At 49.7% G+C, this 21,885-nt stretch overlaps 3 protein-coding genes across 3 annotated transcripts; 1 reads left to right on the forward strand and 2 right to left on the reverse strand.

Annotated features, from left to right (window-relative positions):
• Positions 1 to 681: 681 nt before the first annotated feature.
• Positions 682 to 4,777, reverse strand: LOC143218542 (uncharacterized). Its single transcript, XM_076443771.1, has 6 exons — positions 4,662 to 4,777; positions 4,345 to 4,559; positions 3,935 to 3,990; positions 3,617 to 3,764; positions 1,975 to 3,343; positions 682 to 1,393 (listed from the first exon to the last, which is right to left on the reverse strand). The coding sequence occupies exons 1-6, from the start codon at positions 4,775 to 4,777 to the stop codon at positions 682 to 684; spliced, it is 2,616 nt and encodes an 871-aa protein (XP_076299886.1).
• A 356-nt stretch (positions 4,778 to 5,133) lies between these two features.
• LOC143218543 (uncharacterized) lies at positions 5,134 to 7,023 on the reverse strand. Its single transcript, XM_076443772.1, has 3 exons — positions 6,715 to 7,023; positions 5,559 to 6,561; positions 5,134 to 5,417 (listed from the first exon to the last, which is right to left on the reverse strand). The coding sequence occupies exons 1-3, from the start codon at positions 7,021 to 7,023 to the stop codon at positions 5,134 to 5,136; spliced, it is 1,596 nt and encodes a 531-aa protein (XP_076299887.1).
• A 1,983-nt stretch (positions 7,024 to 9,006) lies between these two features.
• On the forward strand, positions 9,007 to 21,239 carry LOC143218544 (uncharacterized). Its single transcript, XM_076443773.1, has 6 exons — positions 9,007 to 9,645; positions 9,688 to 11,322; positions 11,396 to 11,611; positions 11,689 to 13,514; positions 13,612 to 13,798; positions 21,153 to 21,239. Exons 1-6 carry the CDS (start codon positions 9,007 to 9,009, stop codon positions 21,237 to 21,239), a joined length of 4,590 nt encoding a protein of 1,529 aa, XP_076299888.1.
• Positions 21,240 to 21,885: the final 646 nt, after the last annotated feature.

A 21,885-nucleotide genomic window follows, 5' to 3' on the forward strand; every position in this document is an offset into this window, starting at 1 on the left:
CCGTGGCCGACGCCCCTATACTCTCGCACTCCGATCCTCGTGGCCGACGCCCTTGGATATCCTCCGACCGAGTGAAACGTGTTCGTGGCCGACGCCCTTACACGCTCACACTTCCAATCCCCGTGGCCGACGCCCAGGGACCTCCTCACCGCTAGTACCCCTCTTGTGGCTGACGCCTTCGCAGGGTGTACTCTCCTCGTGGCTGACGCCCTTGGAGTGCCTATCCCGCTACCTCGATGCTTGTGGCTGACGCCTTTGACTAGAGGTAGATCCGCCTTTCTCTCCCTACCTTCCGATCACCGTCACCGGCATCGCCGATCTCTCCGCTCCGCGGAGACGCATCTAGAATAGGGTCACCGGACCACCCACCGAGACTAGCATAGGGTCACCGCGACCACCGTCCGCGTTTCCGCCGCGTTAACTGTACGATAGCCCAGCTTGGGCCAGCTTGTTCACTAGAAGTAAGTTGCGAGCGCCGGACCTCCGGGTCTTCCGAATTCCGCCGCGTTAACTGTACGATAGCCCAGCGTGGGCCAGCTTGTTCACTAGAAGTAAGTTGCGAGCGCCGGACCTCCGGGTCATCCGAATTCCGCCGCGTTAACTGTACGACAGCCCAGCGTGGGCACCTTTGTTCATTAGAGTTAAGGAAGACGATAATAAACACTGTTTATTTGACCACACCTATTGTATCTCATTCGTGGCCGAGGAACTCTCGACGACCGACTGAGCCGGCATTATCTCCCGACCTATATCCGTTACAACGGTAGCAACCCGAACTAGATTGTCCTGACCAGGGTGGACGTCAATAATTCGTCCTAGAGCCCATTTTGACGGTGGATATCGTTCGTCTGCGACGAGCTCGAGAGATCCGATTTTGAACGCGTCAGATCTGCGTTGCCACTGGGAAATCGTCTGGAGATGTTGAAGGTATTCGGCACTCCAGCGTATCCAAAATCGTTCCAGCATCTGACGCAAAAGTTGCCATCGTGAAAGTCGAGAGTTTGGCAGATCGATGATTGCAGGCTCAGGAGTGGTCGTTAATGCCGTACCAATGAGAAAATGACCCGGGGTAAGAGCTGATGGATCCGTTGGGTCATCCGAGAGCGGGCAAAGAGGGCGCGAGTTGAGAATGGCCTTGATCTGCGAGAGCAATGTTGAAAATTCCTCGTAGGTGAGGTCAGTGTCTCCGATGACTCTTTTGAGGTGAAACTTTACGGATTTGACAGCCGCTTCCCATTTCCCTCCGAAGTGTGGTGATGATGGTGGATTAAATTTCCAGCGAGTTCCATCATTCGCTAGAATGTTGGCGAGAGCGGCTGCTTCTTTGGAAGAAGCTTGAAAAAGGTTTCGCAGTTCCTTGTCAGCACCGATGAAATTGGTGCCACAGTCACTGCTGAGCGTTGCACAGATGCCTCGTCGACTTATAAAACGTTTATAAGCGGCGATGACTCGTTGGTGGAATAGTCGGTAGCTATTTCCAAGTGAACAGCTGAAGACGAGAGACAAACGAAGAGGACGATATAGCCTTTGTACGTCTTCGCGCCTCGACCGCGAAACGTCCGAAGAATTAGAGGGCCAACGTAATCAACTCCTGCGTGAAGGAATGGGCGAGACGGGGTTGCACGAGACTGGGGTAGCTGCCCCATTAACTGTTCTCCAAGAGTGGCTCGTTGTCGTGTACATTGCACACAGCGATGGATGAATGAGGGAACTGGAACACGACCGCCGACGATCCAATATCGTCTTCGCAGGGTTATGAGTGTGAGTTGGGCTCCCCCGTGAAATGTACGGCGATGAGCCTCGTCGATGATGAGGGTTGTGAGCGCCGATTCTCGTGGTAAAATGAGAGGATGTTTCTCGTCATGATCGAGAAGAGAGTGTTGGAGCCGTCCTCCAACGCGTAACAAATTCGATCCGTCGAGGAAGGGAATGAGACGAAGCAGTGAGCTTGATCGTGAGATGTGCTTGCCTCGCCGTAATTGATTAATTTCAACTTTAAAGAACGCTGTCTGAGTGAGCTTTACCCAGAAAAGACGTGCGTGATTAAGTTCTTCGGGAGTCAGCGACGAGGATTGATCTGCGGCGCCCTTATTGCGTCGAAACTTTTCGAGGGCGCGAAAACACCATGCTGTGATGCGTAAAAGAGTCCTTAGACTCGCGAACCTGTCCACGAGATTCCAGACTACTGGATGTTCGTCCTTATTCGCGATTGTGACGGGAACTTTGCGAAATTCAAGGGCAATGTCTGGATCTAGCGACGGGGTGGAGCGCGGCCAATGAGTTGAGTGCTTTGAGAGCCACGCGGGACCATTCCACCAAAGTGCGTGCTCTCTCAGCTCGGTAGGAGACAGTCCACGCGAGGCACAGTCGGCAGGATTGTCCGTCCCTGAGATGTGACGCCATTGACAGTTCGAGAGTTCTTGAATTTCGGTTACACGGCTTTGAACGAAATCCGCCCACCGACGGGCGTCACCACGAATGTACGCGAGCGCGACTGTGGAATCCATCCACAGATAAATTGGAACCTTTTCGAGATCGAGCGTTTTTCGAATTATCGACATATGACGAACCAAGAGGAGTGCGGCTGAGAGTTCGAGTCGAGGAACCGTAACTTTGTTGAGAGGAGCAACTCGGGTCTTAGCGGTGACAAGCGTCACGCGAGCGTCATTCAGATCTGTAATCACGCGAAGGTAAATGACTGCACCGAGCGCCGATTGAGAAGCGTCAGAAAACCCGTGCAACTCGACTACGGATGAGGAAGCGCTGTACCCGAGCCACCGAGCCACTGAAATTGAGGAAATGTCTTTGAGGTCCTCTTCGAATCTGTTCCACTGTGACATAAGTTCTTGAGGTATTGGCTCATCCCAACTGAGCTTCGCTGACCAGAGTTTCTGGATAAAGATTTTTCCGCGAACAACCACGGGTGCAATCCATCCGAGAGGATCGAACAACTGAGGTACACGTGATAGGACGGTGCGTTTGGTTGTTCGAGACTGTGCTGGAGTATTACACGATGTAAATGCAAACGAGTCTGACTTTGGATGCCACAGAATTCCGAGCACATTAAAGAATTGCTCGGTCTCGAGTGACACTGGCGAAGTATGCTGCCGATTCTCGAGAGGAATGTGTTTGAGTAATTTTTCGTCGCTGGCGGTCCATTTTTTCAAAATGAAACATCCGGATTTGAGACATTCGTCGACTTGTCGAATCTTTTCTTGAGCTTGTAACGGATATAGGTCGGGAGATACTGCCGGCTCAGTCGGTCGTCGAGAGTTCTTCGGCCACGAATGAGAGACAACAGGTGTGGTCAAATAAACACTGTTTATTATCGTCGTCCTTATCTCTAATGAACAAAGGTGCCCACGCTGGGCTATCGTACAGTTAACGCGGCGGAATTCGGATGACCCGAAGGTCCGGCACTCGCAACTTACTTCTAGTGAACAAGCTGGCCCACGCTGGGCTATCGTACAGTTAACGCGGCGGAAACGCGGACGGTGGTCGCGGTGACCCTATGCTAAACGCGGTGACCCTATTCTAGATGCGACTCCGCGGGGCGGAGCGATCGGCGATACCGGTGACGGTGGTCGGGAGGTAGAGAGAGACGGGGGGGATCTACCTCTAGGCAAAGGCGTCAGCCACAAGCGTCGAGGTAGCGGGATACGCGCTCCAAGGGCGTCAGCCACGAGGAGAGTACACCCTGCGAAGGCGTCAGCCACAAGAGGGGTACTAGCGGTGTGGAGGTCCCTGGGCGTCGGCCACGGGGACTAAAAGTGTGAGCGTGTGAGGGCGTCGGCCACGAACACGTTTCACTCGGTCGGAGGATATCCAAGGGCGTCAGCCACGAGGATCGGAGTGCGAGAGTATAGAGGCGTCGGCCATGAATACTTCTCGCCAGGTCGGACGGATTCCAAAGGCGTCAGCCACAAGGAATTACGCGGAGCGTGGGAGCGGAGTCGGCGGTAAGCGGACAGGAAGCCTGATTCTCGGTCGCTGTGTCAGAAGGAGTTCGTGGAGTAGCCACTAGTAGCGATCGTTCACTTGATCGGAGAACCCGACTGATCCTCTCTGGGTCCGCGGCGCGTATTTATATCCCCGTGGGTACAGTTTCTCCCGCGAGAAAGCGCGAGTCCGTGGTGGCCATCTCGCGGCCGTCGCCGCGGTTCTCGCTAGAACCCGCGCGTGCTCGCGGTGGCCCTCTCGCGGTGGCCCTCTCGCGGTCGCGGCTGCAGCCTCCCTGGTCGGCGCCGCGGTACTTGCGAGAAACCGCGTGTGATCGCGGCGGCCATCTCGCGGTATTCGCGGGCCGGAGAGAGAAGAGTCTTGCGCCTTCGTTATATTCGTTACAAGCTTTCAAAATGGTGTCCGCTCCTGAGAGCACGTCGTCGACATAGATTTCACGTTGGATGATTTCAGTAGCTAGCGGAAAGCGATTCCCTTCGTCAGTAGCGAGTTGGTGAAGCGTACGGATCGCGAGATATGGAGCACTTGCTAACCCATACGTCACGGTGTGAAGATGATACGAGAGCGGAGTCTTTTCAGTATGAGCTCTCCATACGATTCTTTGCAGATCCCAATCATCGGCATGCACTCGAATTTGTCGGTACATTTTTCACTGATATTCCGTAGTTGGTTCGATTTGAGCCGTTGAAAACAACACGGACTTTCGTGGTTGAGCTGGACTCTCCAATAACTGAATGATGAGGAAGATAAAAGGCATTTCGAGGCAGTGAGGTTTCAATCGGAACGAGAGCCATGTGATTGAGAGCTTCATACTCATTCATAAACTTTGAGTATGCTGCTTTGATAGATGAGTCCAGAGCGAAACGATTCTCCTGACGTATGAGGGCGCGTAATGCGGGAGTATACGAGTTTCCGAGATCTTCTGGCTTATACTTCAAAGGTATGCGTACGATATAGCGTCCGTTCGAGTCGCGAGAGTGCGTTTCCTTGAAGAATTGTTCGCACTGATATTCCGCTTCGGAGAGCGCGGCGCGGGAGTAGCTTCTTCTTGTTCCCAGAATCGTTGGACCAAACCATGGAGTTCGAGGTCAACGGAACATTGTAACCCTTGTGCTGGATGCTCACCGAGATCTGAGTGCGACTCAGATGAGACGGAACCAGAGAGAATCCATCCTAGAGTGGTTTTTGAGCGATGGGGCTGCCGGGACCGCCTTTGCGGATTCCTTCCTCGAGGATTGCGCTATAAACTTCCGTGCCGAGAATCAAGTCAATTCTCGCCGCTGAGGAGAACTCTGGATCTGCTATTTCAAGACTTTCGAGGTGTGGCCATGGATTTCTGATAACTCTGCTTGGTGGTATATACGATGTCAACTTTGAAAGAACGTAAGCGTTCACTGAGAGCGAAAACACGGGACTCATACGCGAAGCGATAGTCACATTGATGAGTCCCCGAGAGACTGTCGAACGTTGAGCACCAATACCGTTAATCGGAAGAGAAATTCATTGTCGCGGTAATTTGAGACATTGGGCTAGATATTCCGTTATGAACGAGACCTCTGATCCTTGATCGAGAAGGGCTCGAGCTTCGTACGATTCACCGTAGCATGAAGTGACTTTGACAAGAGCGGTCGCGAGTAGGACAGGTTTGTAGTGTACCGAGACAGAGAGAGCGATATTCGTCGAAGCGGCCGTTCCCGCTTGAGTATTTTCACGACGCGGAGGCACGGACGCGGAAGTTTTTTCAACGGCTGTAACGAATGCCGCTGAGTTAGGCTCCTGCAGGTTCGAAACGGCTGGAGCTTTGTTTTCCGACGAATTGTTCGATCGATGGATTGACGTGTGATGAGAATTCCCACAGATTCGGCACCGTTTGGTTGACCGACAGTTGCGAAATTGATGCGGACCGAGGCAGTTAAAGCAGAGATTCTTCTGTTTAAGAAAATCTTGCCGTTGCTCAATAGTTTTGCGGTGGTAATCTGGACACGCCGAAAGATAATGAGCACCACTGCAAAGCGTACACGATGACGTAGATGATTTGATTTCTCTCTCTGAAGCGCCGTCGCTTGTTGAATTCGCGACAGCTTGATGCGATTTTGCACTGGATTGAGATTTCCCGGAAGAAGCCGAGCGCGATTTTTGAGTCCCCGTAGCTCGTGCTACAGCTTCGAGAGCACGTATACGACTTAGAAGATACTTTTCGAGCTCCGCGAATGTCGCGGGTGTAGTCTCCGCGGCGATTTGTTGTTCCCAGTCCATTAGGGTTTCCGGATCGAGTTTGTTAGTCACCATATACACGATGAGACAATCCCACGAATCAGTAGGACACCCGAGGGATCGGAGTGCACCGAGAGTTTCTTTTACTCCTCCAAGAAGTGATTTAATTTGGTTTGCCGATTGTTGAGTCACGTGTTGGAGGGAGAACAACGAAGAGAGATGCGAGTTGATGAGCACTCGCTTGTTTTCGTATCGGTCGACTAGAACATTCCACACAGGCTCGAAATTGTCATCGGTGACGTCAATGTTCACAACGAGCTGCAATGCTTCACCGGATAAATTTATCTTGAGATACTGCAATTTCTCTACATCAGATATCTCTTTGTTCTTGATAATCATTGAAATGAAGAGAACACGGAAGGGTCGCCATTCGCGATATATTCCGGAGAAACGCGGTAAGTATATGCGCGGGAGTTGTCGAGGGCTAGGCGCGTGATTCGCGCACGAGGCATTCGATTCGATCGAAGATGGCTGTCCTACCTTTTTGATGCGCTCGTTCCGATATGAGAGCATTTCAGACTTGGAGTCGATATACGCTTCTTCACAAACCTCATAGAAATTCCCTTTGAAATACGAGAGCTCTGCCCGGTCATCAGGCTTTAGAGATGTGAGCAAGTCATGATTTTCCTGAAACTTCTTCCAATTGGCGTCCAGGAGTTCGATGCGAGTCTGGACACTTTCAGGAGTGCGCTTCTTGATTTCTAATTTTTTGAGGTTAGGCGCAGCACGACTGATCAAACCGTGGAGTTCGTTTTGTTTTTCAACAGCGTTGCGCACCGAAACCGACATGGTTGATAGTCTCTCGTAATGAAATACGTCTCTTGGAGCGAGCGAGTTCAGTTTTCACACCACACGGCGTTCACTTTCGGACACACGCGAGCACGCGGAGAGAGTTAGAGTAAGAGCGAGACACAGATAACTCTGTTCACTAAACACGCACAGTTTGCTAAGCGATTTCGAGCACGGTTCTCGCACGTTTTCCACAGTAATCCGGCTCGAAGGACCAGAAATGTTGTGTGAGAACTCAAAAATTACTGTGGAGTGAGAGGAGAGAACACGAGGAAATAGAGAATAAGAACACGTGCTCGTTTATGCTTGAGATATACGATGATTGCGATTTATTTTGGATGCGGATCGATAGACTCGTGTCGCAAGACTGACGACTCGACAGAGCACGCCCGAAAACAAAGATCTAAGTGTGTATGTGTATGGCTGAAACAGAGTGTTATTAGAGTGTGTGTATACAAAGTGCGAAATGGAAACGTGTAAACAGTAGTCGTAACCCTGTCAAGAACGTTCGAAAATATACCGGGTGATTGAAATTAAATAGATGTATCTGGAGTGTCTGATTTTGCCGCAACAGATTCTTAAATTGAAAAATTTTATTTTTTACGCCTTCCTAATGTGTTTGTTTTTAAAGTTTTCTTATTACATTTCGATATACAAAATTTTGTGAACAAAAATTTAAAGACACTCTAAAAGAGACGATAACTGTTTCAATATTGTACTATACGATTTGAAATTTTTTGTGAAAGCTACTGCAATTGGTTTATTATAGGTTGTGAAAAGAAATTTTTTCAGAAATTGCAATGGATCGGAATTGTTGAAAAAAAATAAATGTTGCATTTTCAACTTTTTTATGTGGGCCTATATTGAAAATTTAAAAAACACGTTCTGTAGAGCTGCGTGACTTAAACATATTTTGAAAATTTCGTCAAGATCGGTCGACGTTGCAATGAGCTACAAACGTTCAGGGGTTGTAAAAATTGCAGATTTTCGGCCTCTAACTGCAATAAATCTAAGGATTCTTACATCTTTCAATGCCTGTCGTTCTTATTAGTATATTCGCTCTCTTTACGGCGAACGGGCAGAAGAGAGCCTCTTCGCGATTGCACGCATCCGATGATTTTCGGATGTATTGAAAACTCATAATCGGACAACGTTGCGTACTTTAGACTTGACAACGCTGTAGACATATTGTTCGCAGATATTTTTGCTACAAAAAAGGCCATTCATTGGGTTTTATTATATTATCGTGCAAACCATAGGGCCTCCTGGTTACATTTGCTACGGGCCCCGCGCTGGATTAATCCGGCACTGGCTGTAGAAGTTTTACCAGTCGAACCCGATTCGTATTGGTTCTAGTTTTCGAATTCACCGTTCTTAAAGCGTAGAGGACGCTAAAATCACTGGCATTTTAAGGTGTCGGTACTTCAGATTCCTATGGACACCAAGTCCTATAAGGTGTCAGGTCTATTCCTATATCTCGTCTATGCCCACACTCAGTCCGGACAAGAACCCGTCTCCACACTCAGTCCGGACAATAAACAGTTTATATTGTTTTATATAAAATATGTAACTAAGATTCATTTCTTTCACGAAATGAAGGAAATATCCTGTATTAAAATAACTGCAAAATATAATTATTTAATAAGGTCAAATAAAAGACAGGATTGCAGAAGTAGACACGTTGTACGGAATAACTAATTTTATTTTTTATTTAAACAAAAAAGATCGAACAATATTTAAGCTCTACTTCCAACAAACTAGAAAATGTATGTACAAGGTACTATTTACTTATTAGGACTTTTAGAAATTATATTTAGTTTGAAAGTCGGAATTTAACTATGGATTGGAAAATAAGAGTGTACAAAACCGAATTGAGTCGGAGACAAACATACATGGGACGTTTCTGACACGTGGACGATCAGCAAAGATGGCGGCGGAGACACTCTTGAACGAGCTCGAGACATCCATCAACACCATCTCCCGATGGTCGATAATTACAAAAAAAAGGGGAAAGCCAAGTTCTCCCTTGCAACAGCACGCGGCCGATTGGAGGACCTGAAGGACGTGTGGGCTCGCTGTAAAGCCCTGAACGCTGAAGTAGAAACGACCTCGGAGGATGATGACCGCACCGAGATCGACTACTTCGCGAATAAGGAGTTCGAAAAAGCGGAGGACGACTACTTCGAGGCCTGCGATTTCTTCCGGGAGGTCATGGACAACCTTTCAACCACGGGAGCCAGCCCAGCAGAGGAGCCACAAGGGACAGCCAAAAAAGGGGAGAAGCTTCCAACGGTGTGCGTCCCGTCATTCAACGGAGACTATAGCGAGTGGCCCAGCTTCCGAGACATGTTCCGGTCCATAGTGGCGCAACGCAGCGACCTGAGTGAGGTAACGAAACTGCATCACTTGCTCGGCTGCGTCAATGGTGAAGCCCTCGAGGCCATTCGCGGTATAAAGTTGACGAATAGGGGGTACGCGATCGCGTGGGAGACTTTAGTAGACCTCTACGAGAGCGAACGACGGCAGGTCACCATGCTCTTTCAAAAAATCTTAGAAATGCCGTACTTAACGACCGCCGCGGGGAAACCATTGCGTGATATTAGGGCATTGGTGCGACAGACCGTGAGGACGCTCACGACCCTCACGGGAAAAACCGAATTTTAGGACGGGTTTCTGCTGTCTTTCGTTCTTGAACATCTCGACCCTGACACCCGATGCGAGTGGAACGATGAGCTCGGAACGTCGAAAGAGTTCCCCACATACGCGAAACTCGACGCATTTCTCGAGTATCAAGCGATAACGCTCGAATACAATAGCGCGATCGCGAAAAGAACAACGAGCGATTCCGCTGCAAAAGGAGCCAATCGCGCCTGCTCCTCCGTCACGATCAATTCGACCGTGCACGCGGGACCAGCGGACGCGACTCCGAGAGGTCAAAGGGTCGAATCCGCGTGTCCACTCTGTCTACTGGGACATCCACTCCGAGATTGCCCGAAATTTGTAGGTCGGTCAGTAGCGCAACGTCGCGATATAGCCGTCAAATCAAACGTGTGTTTCAACTGTCTCGGATCAAATCATTCGATCACCGAGTGCGGGAGCCGCTACCGATGTAAAAAATGTCGCGCGCAGCACCACACGCTGCTACATGCTGAACCAGCGGGAGGTTCCAGGCCGACGATGCACAAGTCGCCTTCCGACCAAGATGCTATGCAAAGCAATCGCGCAACGCGCAACGTTTCGTGTAGCGGTGCCGTATTGCTCAAAACAGCCGGGATTCGCGTTTACGGCGAAGATGGACGAACCGCGACAGTAAGGGCCCTCATAGACGAAGGTTCACAGGTGACGCTGATAACTGAACAGCTCGGGAGTTTGCTGCACCTCCGTCGAGAGAACAGTAACATGATAATTTCGTCGGCGGGCGGCACCAGACTCGGAACTGGACAGCACGCAGCGATTGTCTCGTTCGCGCCCGAGCACGCCGAACAGCCGAAGATAGTCTCGCGCGGATACATCGTACCGAAATTAGTCGGACTGGCAAAACAACGGGTCGAGAACGCCGCGTTAACGCAATTTAAGGGACTTGTATTAGCGGACTCCGATCCGATGTCGTCACGCCGGATCGACGTTCTTATCGGCGCCGATGTCTTCAATTGTTTGTTCCGGAGAGGCGTCAAATTCAGCCAAGACCGAAGGCTAAAAGCGGAAAACACAATCTTCGGATGGGTGCTCTCGGGGGCGATCGGGTCGCGAGGTGACGACGGGGTCACTCATAGGACAGTAGGGTGCGTCACGACCATAGAGGCAACACCGAAGCCGCAGCTCGACGAGGACCTCCGGCGATTCTGGGAAATCGAGGAGATACCGTCGGTGCCCGTAATGTTTCCTCTGGAGGCCCTCTGCGAGGACCACTTTGCACGAACGTACTCGCGAACACCAGAGGGTCGCTTCGTCGTACACCTGCCATTTAAGCAGGATGCAATACCCGACGTCGGGGAGTCGCGAGTCATAGCCGCGAATCGATTCCGCTCGCTCGCGAAAAAGCTCCTCGGAAACGCCGAAATGAGTCGCGAATACTCCACCTTCATGCGGGAGTACGAAGAGCTGGGCCACATGCGCCGAGCCCTGCAAATTCCACCGCGAACGGCACCGACGTACATTCCCCATCATCCGGTGTTTCGGGCTGACAGTCAGACGACACGCCTGCGCGTCGTTTTCGACGCGTCCTGCAGGACCGGTAATGGAAGATCGTTAAATGAATGCCTGCTGCCGGAACCGAAGCTGCAAGCGGACCTACCGACGGTTCTGCTTCGGTGGCGGCAGCATCGCTACGTTTATACCGCCGATATAGCGAAAATGTATCTATCTCGATCAGCGCGACGTCGACTTCCAGCGGATTCAGTGGGCGCCTCAGTCAGTCGGGGAGCCGATCGAATTCCAGTTGCTCACCGTCACCTACGGCATGAGTTGCGCGCCGTATCTCGCACTTCGTGTTCTGCGAGAATTAACAGATCGGGACGGAGCACAATTTCCGTTAGCCGCGCCGGTCCTTCGTCATAAAATGTATGTAGACGATGTACTTTTCGGCGAGGTGAGCATCGGGGCTTTAAAGGGAACGCGCAGAGAGGTAGTTGCACTCTTACAAGGGGGCTGATTCCGCCTTCGTAGTGGGCAGGTAACTCCCCCGAGCTCTTCGACGATATCGAAGAGGAAGATCACGGACTGTCGTGTACGCGGGAACTCGCGGAGAACGAGCGAGTAAAGATCTTGGGCATCGCGTGGAAGCAACGAGGCGACTCGTTCAATTTCCATGTCACGCCGCCCTCCGCGATTCCGACGACGAAACGCGCGATCCTGTCCGACATCGCACGTCTCTACGATCCACTCGGGTGGGTCGCGCCGGTCATTGTTGCAGCAAAAGTCTTGCTGCAAGAGCTGTGGCGCGCCAATGTCGGCTGGGACGAAGAGCTCCCTGCACCGCTTCGCGAACGGTGGCTCGAAACGTATCGGGGCATTGCAAACCTTCGCGAAATCTCGCTGCCGCGGCGGACCGGCGTCGACTCGACAGCTCGCCGCGTGGAGTTGCACGGGTTCGCGGATGCATCAAATCACGCGTACGCCGCAGTAACGTACCCTCGCGTAACTCACGCCGACGGGAGTTCGATCGTCACGCTACTCGCCGGAAAATCACGGGTAGCGCCGTTAAAACCGCTCACCATTCCGCGACGCGAACTGTGCGCCGCAGTTCTACTCGCACGGTTAATCGAGCTGATTAGGAACGCGATCGGATCGACCGTGCATGCGACGTACTGTTGGACCGATTCCACCGTCGTGCTCGCATGGCTCCGCGACCATCCATCACAATGGCAGACGTTCGTGGCGAACCTGGCGCAAGAGTGGCGGCACGTACCAACAGCGGACAATCCCGCGGATTGCGCATCGAGAGGCTTATCCGGGCATCAGCTGCTCATCTTCGCGCTGTGGTGGAACGGACCACGGTGGCTCACGGGGTCACCGGACATTTGGCCGCAGGGAACGCCACCCCCACCGGTCGATTCCCCTCTCGAAGAAAAGGGCCGCGTCACCCTAGCAACTACGCGAACACAATCTTGGGAGTTCCAATCGCGATTCTCGTCCTGGCGAAAACTCCTTCGGATAACTGCGATCCTCCTACGCTTCATCCGCCGTTGTCGCCGGCTCCCCCCAATTACCAACGTTCCTGGAAACGCGCTGGGAGCTGACGAGGTCTCGCTAGCTCGCGAGCATTGGCTCCGACAAGTACAGGCCGATCTATTCCGCGAAGAGTGGTCGTCCTTATCGCGCAGCGAAGCAGTGCGAGCGTCGAGTTCGTTAAGCGCATTGAACCCATTTTTGGGGCCCGACAACATAATCCGCGTTGGGGGGGGAGGGGGGCGACTAGAAAACGCGGTGCTACCCTTCTCGCGCCGCCACCCGAGTGCGCTTGGCGATCATCCGATCGTCAGGTTAATGGTAGAAAATGCCCACCAGCGCACCTTACACGGTGGAACCCAGTTGACGCTATGCACGCTGCGTAGGGAATATTGGGTGTTACGAGCTAGAAGCCTCGTTCGCGCTATGATCCACCGGTGCGTGCGCTGCGTGTACGAGCGAGCGGAAGTACCGACGCAGCTCATGGGCCAGCTGCCCACCCCGCGGTCGATCAAGACGTTTGACCACACCGGAGTCGATTACGCGGGACCATTGAGCATCCGCGCCTCAGCCGGACGAGTTATTGCAACGCGAAAGGCATATATAGCCGTCTTCGTTTTCCTCGCGACACGAGCAATCCACCTCGAGCTTGCCGCGGACCTTACCACGGAGGCATTTTTTCGTGCTTTTGCGCGATTCGTATCCCGTCGCGGTATGCCGTCCACCGTGTATTCGGATAACGGCACGACATTCGTCGGTGCGGACAGTGAGCTCGCGCGCTCGTATCGCGCCGCGATTCGCGACCCCGACGCGAGAAACGGCAGGTGACGGCGTCAGCTGGAAGTTCATTCCACCCAACGCTCCTCATTTCGGCGGACTCTGGGAGGCCGGAGTACGCTCCGTAAAATTTCATCTCCGCAGAGTAATCGGCGAGCACAAGCTCACGTTCGAGGAGTTCGCGACGCTTCTGTGTCGTGTCAAGGCGTGCCTCAATTTACGGACGATCGCACCACTGTCCGATGCGATCGACGACTTCGACGCGCTCACGCCCGGCCATTTTCTAATAGGACACCCCCCCACCGCCGTACCCGAACCGACATTACTCGATGTAAACGAGAATCGACTGTCGCGTTGGCAGTTGATTCGCGTCCTCGGCGAACGATTCTGGAAGCGGTGGAGGGACACCTTTTTTTTTTATTTTTTTTTTTAATCGTGTGGAAATGCGTTACGCATACCCCGACCCCCCTGGGGGGGAGCCGGGGTTATGTGGGGCTCCCTCGAGGAGGGGGTCGCCGAGCCAACCAGGCTCGCCGATCCCCTCCCCCAGAGTACCCACTAAAACCACACGCCCGCCCTAAGCTACATGGGAAGTGCCTGGATCACGCGAGTATTCAACAGGACACTTCCCAGCTCACATGCATCCCGAGGGGAGGGGTTAGCTCCCCCATGCCTACTCTAACCGGACCTCGGGCGGAGGGACCCGCCCGGTGTCCCTATGCCTGGAGCCTTCGGATTGGGCTTCCCGAGCCCCAGCTCGGTCCACCCACAGCTCCCGGAGCCTTTCTGCCCTGCTCGAGCGGTGGACCCGAGGGTCCTCGCCCGGCCAAGGCAGGAAGGCGCATCCGGACGCCCCGGCCCTCCGCACCCCACCCCCCACGCGCCCTCCCCTGGAACTAGCGTCCGGGGGGTGGCCGGCACCCCTCCACTAACGTCTCGGGGTGCCGGGCCAACTCGGCGGGAGATTAACTCCCCCCCGGGGACCGGGGTCAGCTCACTCCCCCGGCCCCTCCATCCACCGCCTCCCTACGCGGGGGCAGGTGGAGGGACACCTACGTCAATACCCTGCAACAGCGGGCCCGATGGCGAACGCAAACGCCGTCCTTAAAAAATGGTAAACTCGGCATGAAACCCCTGACAAGTGAATCCTGAACTTGTATATTTTTCCGTGATGCCCTCACAAAAGTGCCACGAGACAGTTAGTGGCGTTCTTCCGATTAAGAAAAGTCTAAACTCGATAGAATTCGGCCAGTACTTACTGCTTTTACTCGTGAAGATATCTTGGAAAAAGTATCCAATTAAATATTTTTGCCTATCATCGGGGCCTCGGGCGCCTAGGCCAAGGGCCTCGGAACGTGTTCATTCAAGCCTCGACCTGGTCAAAAGGATCTTGAAGGATCCGAAAGGATCTTTGAATTAGATACAGAAACTAGTTACAAATGTATCCGTAGCTTCGGATCCTTCTGCTTCGGATACAAAAGTATCTAATTAAACGTCGGATACAAGTTACTTTTGTATGTATATCTTCGAGAGTAACTAATTAAAAATTTTGTATCTATTATTCGTGATCCGAAATTTGTATCTAATTACATATTTTGCCCAATTCTGTTTAGAAGGCATATCTTAAATTTTCATTATAGGCACAGATAAAAAAGTTAAAAATCGTAACCTGTACATTTATCTTCGAAATTCCAAGCAATAGTAATTTTAAAAAAATTTCTTATACATTATCTATTAAAGTGACTTTTCTAACATCTTAAAAAAAATCCATTTTTCGTAAATCCATACCAATATGTCCACCATGGAGATAGACGAAAGGTCAAAGAGTCACTGCACACGGTGTGCGAGTTGATGGGAAAACCCCAAGATGAATTGCTGCAGCTCTCAACTGACCGTGGAGGTCTGCAAAGTATATGTATAACACATCATTCCTATTGAGGCATAGAAAGATGTCCGAGTCATTCTTGGTGGCACCGACAGTAAAGTAATAAAGAACCATTCTTGACACAGTGCGCTGGTAAAGGACGATTTCATTCTATTCAAACCGATGCACAATGGGCCCAAACGCCAATCTAGCTGATAAAAAGTCGTATTTTCAATCACATACTATTACTTACTTTTTTATTTGTTTCCATTCTTAAATCCTTGTAGATCTTTAAATTATATTCTGTTTTGCTCTGAAGACTTTTTATATAGGGTAATATTTACGCAAAAGTCTATAGTCGCTGCGGCCTTTAAGAGTCCCCCAGAACGGTCAGTGCTTTTGCTACTGGTAAACGTTAATATTTGTAGGTTTTGTAGAAGAAAGTACGTACTTTCATTCTGTAATTACAGAATTTGCAAAAGTTAATGAATTTTCCAAATACCCGTGTTCAAAGGTAGACAACTTTTTACTTCATGCATTTCAGTTTTTCGAATGTAAGTAACCAAATTTACGCGTATTCGTCGAATTTCCTATTTGATTTCGTAATGTAGACTCTGTTCTTTAATTCTTGTAAAAATCAGCTGCCAGAATTTGCCAGAAATTGTTTAATGTAACTTTAAAGTTTGTGAACAGTTTGCGATCACTCATAAAGAGGGTTTAAGATTTTTGTGCTTCATAGTACTGACTGAGAGGAGTAAAAAATGTTTAATCAATGTAGGTCATAAAATTAATACTTCTAGTGTAAAACGGAATTTTATGTTTTCTTGTGACAGCACATAAACGAATAGGATAGCTGTATAAGATTTAAAAGACTGATACCTTATAGTACTTACTTAATTGTATCTGATATAAAGAATGTTTTGTGAAAGATTTTATTTAATATTCTGAAAATTGACAGGATTAGAGTAAAAATTGCACGAGTAAATATGACAAGCATTGATAACTGTGTGTCCATGCGGCGATAGACGAACACTCAGTAATCGATGAAAACTCTGAACAGGATTCTGGTTATTATAAATGTTTTTAGAATCCTAGACTTTCGGTTTTCTGTGCAAGTCAAGTAACTGGTGATTACCTGTCTATCATAAAATAAGGACCGCGATCGGCGCGACCGCGGGGCCTCGGCTGCGGCCGGGCAGTCTCAATCATGGTTGGGAAGTATAGACCTAGGTCGTAAAGTTTTTCCCGTAACAAACACGAATTTTTGGGAAAAATGGCTATATTTCCCTGTCCAGAGATCGTCAGTATCTCTCCTATAGTGTAGGAGTGTATTCAGTGCATGGATGTGTGTACAAAACTAATCAAGTGAGTATGTTTGTAAATATATATGAGGTTTTTATTTTAGTGTTCGTTTCAGTTCATTTTGTGACTAAAAACGCTAGTAACTTTAATTTCCGCGGAAATGCTCCTTCTCTCTAAAATTACATTAATGTAAATGACTAAAAAAAGTTTAAAAACATTTTTTTGTGGTCCAAATTACCATAAATTTAAAGATTGAAGTCTCCCGGTTACAACGACTCCATACAAGTTGCAATAGGAAGCTGCGTTTGATCACTATGATTTTTTATCAGCAAGATTGGCATTTGGGCCCACTGTGCGATGAGGGTTTCGGGGTTTTTACCTCTTCATTAAAAAGGTATCGATGGCCAAGAGTGGTTACTAATATTGTTCTCGAGGTATAAATAGGGTCATTTAGTCGTATATAGTCTGCTGGTAAAAATACCAACTCGAGGCCAGCGGTATAGACAACGGCTCATAATAGCGGTCCGCTCGACTCGTCTCTACCTGAAACGGGGGGTACGTATTTTATTTATCGATATAAGTCCCCAACACGGGTCTGCCGAGGGTCATTTATACGCCAGGGATACTATTCTTTGAGTTTTTCTGAACGCCGAGAAGTGTAAACATATTTTTATGGAACTTTCACCAACATATCGTGGCATTTTTCTTGAGATTTACATAATGGTAGCACTTTGAATATTGAATATCGATTTTCTTGGCTTGTTTCATGTTTAGCGAGCTAAAAAAAATAAGACATTTTTTTCTATAACTCTGATTCAGCGACGATATCGGCACATCCACTGAAGGTGTACGTCAAATTTGAAGTCAATCGGTCGACTAGACTCTAGTCACTAGAGTTTGATATATCATGTCAGACATGTAAAAAACTTTGTTTCGAGAAAAACGCGTGTTTAAAGTTTCTCATACCCGTTATATGAGAATGGCATACTTACGACAAGTCTGCTAACCCAGGTCCATACAATGATCCTTCCTCGTGTTCAAAAAGTCCTGTTTACTTTTAGAAAATGCAAAAAATAAAAAATCAATTTTTTTAGTGGTGTAGACTAGAATACCCACTTAATAATAACTGTAGCTAACAATATGAAAAAATCGAAGATAGTGTTGATGACAATACCTCATTATTAAATGTTACGTCCCGGGTCGGAAATGGTCCGACAGAATGAAGCGGGCCGGGCGAGGACGTAACCGAGTAATTTATTAAGACGATCTTAGATCCACGTGGCACGTAACGTCCACGTCTGATCAGGGACCCGATACCGGTGTCTGTTGTTGAAACCGCGTAGAAATAACACACGACGCGGTGGTAGTGACGGTTCCCAGTGGTCGAAGTGTCACTATGTGGGTGTGTGCAACTCGTCCGAACGCGTGGGTTTGCTTGCTTCGTAACTGGAAGTTTGATCGAAGGGAATTAGTGTTCTCTCGGTACCGAGCACCCTCTGGGCTCAGACGTACACGATTGAAACACCAATTTAGGGTTAGAGGAACAAATATAGGGAGTCTGAGGAATATGAGGAATAGATCGAATTCGAACAACCCGATGAAACACCACACGCACACACACTTTCGCGATCACTACAAACGGTCACTGGGAACGACACTTTAGTAATACCACATTAGGGTGAGGATTCTACGGACGACGTAACGCTCGTAGCGCGGATCTTCTATGCAGATTTTTTCCAACGGAGGGAGACTCGGAACGATCCGAAGCGGTATCAATCTCCACGGGGGAGGAGGCACGGAATCGGACCGTTCGCGATGGCCGTTTCTTCGCGTCGCGGAGGGGTTTCGACGCGTTCCGCGTTCACTTCTTCGCGTCGCGGGGATGTTCCGGTGCTCCGATTGTCCACTATCGTAATCTTACGAGAGAAAGGGGTGTCACGGATAACCCTGGGTCGCTTGGCCATTCCCAAATATGGGTTATAGGCGGTGCCCTCGCCTTCGGAGCGGAGCTGTCGCACCAATTTACCGATTTGGTAGCTTCTACCGGCGCGGCGGGGCATGGAAGATATCGAGGAGCAGGATGTTGCTGAATAAAGCTGCGAATAATAGATTTAGACAGACAAAGTATAATGAACCAGAATAGATACACAGCAATAATTTACGAGCAACTCGTACAAAACAAAATAGCACAGAATAATAATCATAAATTTATAATGATAGTGCGAGCGAGCTCGTACAAAACAAAATAGCACAGAATAATAGTAATGGTTTACGAGTAAACTCGTATAAAGAAAATGGCACAGAATAATAATTATAAATTTATAATGATAGTGCGAGCGAGCTCGTACAAAACAAAATAGCACAGAATAATAGTAATGGTTTACGAGTAAACTCGTATAAACAAAATAGCACAGAATAATAATTATAAATTTATGATAATATAGTCTACGAGCAAGCTCGAATAACAGTTTAGAACAAAATAATATGTAAATATAATGAAATAGCAGAAATGGTAAGGAGCAATACGACCTGAGTATCGTGAACGATCTGAAATAGAAGAAGTCCGAAGACGCGAGAAAAGACTGAACTGAACTGAACCGAAAGCGCAAGAGAGACTGGATAGTAAGAATTCCGAAACTGGAAGAGATCCGAACTAGAAGAGAACTGAACTGTGAGAAATCCGAACTAGAGGAGGACTGAACTGGAAGAGAGCGGTTCGCGCGATTCCGCCTTATTTATAATAGCAGCGCGGACCATAGGGATTCGGTGAACCGTGAAGTTCTTTGTCTCAATCGTACGAGGTACGGACGGATATGTTGTCGCCGAATGTATACTTCTCGCTGTTTGAACAGGGCGACGGTTTAGATGTACGTATTGCTGTGAGCTGACAAGAATATCCCTGGTAGGAATGCGGTGACGTAGGCAAGAATGCGCGCCCGATTGGTTGGCTTGGAGGGGGGGGGCGCCTAGGCTCACACGCAGTTTCGACTAGAGCGTTCTATTGGCCGACTCAGTCACCCCCACTACTCGAGTCGCGTGACGAAGAGAGGGAATCAGACGTACCCTAGGGTACTCAGTGAGGGTACTCAACGGCGTAGGCACAAAATTCAGAATACTGCTGAAAAATTGTCATGACGTAAAACTTTCTTATTTTCCTATTCTTATTATAAAATGTTCAAATCAGTATTGACATTAACATTCTACAGCACATATTAATAATCGTATATATATATATATATATATATATATATATATATATATATATATATATTGTGACGTGGCAGTTTTGCCAACGTCACCCGATGCCGTTTATCGGAAGACCGGGTCACCCTCTGGTAGCCTAATACGCGAGAGGCGCCGTGGCGAGCGCTCGCCCTGGGTGCGAACGAGACCCATGGGCGAGTTCTAATATTTTTGAGCGTCGCGCCAATTGCGCGACGCGTATCTGCAGGACCGTAGTCGGGCCCCAGGGGGGGACCCGAAGCACCTCTCCCGCCGAGGAAAGCACAGATACCGGCGCCGGCGACAATTACAACACCGCGAGGAAAGAGGAATCGACGGGGCACAGGAAAATCAACCTGGAGGCGCCGACAAGGACGGACGATGCCAAGCAAGGAATCTCAGCTGTCTTGCCGTCGCCTCATCCGGAGAGAAACCGGATCGCTGCCGGATTGGCTCCTGTCGATCACCTCTGCGGGAAGCAGCCAATACCTACGCGACGCTGCCGGAGAACCACCGAATCGCCGAGCGCCAGGGACCGTCACGCAGGGCTAGGCCCTGTCCGAAAATCTATCCGCGATAGGTCGAACTGCGTGCGGGGGGATCAGAGCGGCAAGGGGGGGACGCTTCTCTGCCGCGTTCCCGAGACACGCAGCGAAGGATCACTTCTTCGTTGGCTCGAATCATCGATAGTCGCGCACTAGAGATCTGTATTATTGCGTAATCTTGTAAAGTACTTTGTATCATTGCGAAGTGAGCTGCCGGTTCGAGGGACGAGAACGCTGACGAACCATCGTTGCCCTGGGTAAGCTTCCGCCAGTTCTCATTGCGATAAAGTGATCTTTCTCGCGTTGGCTCGGTAGTGTGTCGTGTCCGCGATCGCGTTGTAAAAGCACCGACGGGAATTCGTAGCTGCCGATACTCGAGACGGATTCGAAGTAATCCGCGAGGGGCGGGAATCCGGTGTGTAACGGACGCGCGGGTACTATATTTTGCGGGTGCCCGTGCTAGAGGTCGGATGGCGAGGGCCCGCGTGTAGACTTGACCTCGCTACGCGCGGCCCAGGAGAAATTGGAACCATCGGGCACTATTCGGTTTTCGGGGATCCGCGCGTCATTGTCGTGTAAATCGAACCTCGAGTCGTCCCACGGTGCGACGCCGCCACGTGCTCTCGTCGTATTTCCGCGACGTGTTCCGCCGACGAGAAGCTGAATATAACGCGTATTCCATCCGAATCTGGGCGTAGAACGCGAAGGTCGCGTACGCCAACGTTAAATTCACGTTGCTGCCGGATTCATAGCGCAAAGAGAAAGACCGTAGACGGTCAAAACGCGCGTGCGACGGATCGCCGTCGCCGACCACCTGTCACGCGCCGGCTAACCTCTAAACGCTGCCGGTCGTTGTCGGCAGCCGTTCTGTAATCATCGTCGAACGAATAAAGTTGTGTTAGCCGAATCTCTGAGTCGTTATTGCGTGAGAAACCTTCCCGCCGCGGGGAATGCCTCGTGTTCGACCCGCGTAGAATCCTGAGACCATTAGTATCACATCTCCGCGTAATATCGATTGTCGCAGGCTCGTAGGGTCGTCTCTCATCGTGTTTACTAGCGACTTTAGCGTGGCATCTTCTATGCCTGGCGCCCGAACTTTACGTAAGAGATCTCGAGAGACGACGAGCCAGCGTACAAATTTTGTCCCGGGTGGACCACGTCCCGTGCGGCCGAACGTGGCCCGGCGATAGCGCTTGTAAATACCCGGTGTCGCTCTCGGTTCAGTCAGAAACGAGAAACGACGTGACAATATATATATATATATTATAATCCTATCTGTAATTAACACCATAAATTAATATCTTTCTATTATATTTATACATTTTTCTATTATATAAAATAGTTTTTGAGAGAGAGAGCGGGAGAGAGAGAGAGAGAGAGAGAGAGAGAGAGAGAGCGGGAGAGAGTTTTCGTAAGTTTATTCCAGAATTCATAATTCTCTCTCTCTCTCTCTCGCTCTCTCTCTCCCGCTCTCTCTCTCGCTCT

This window comes from Lasioglossum baleicum, chromosome 19, assembly GCF_051020765.1.
Source record: "Lasioglossum baleicum chromosome 19, iyLasBale1, whole genome shotgun sequence".
In the NCBI taxonomy this organism is placed as follows: domain Eukaryota; kingdom Metazoa; phylum Arthropoda; class Insecta; order Hymenoptera; family Halictidae; genus Lasioglossum; species Lasioglossum baleicum.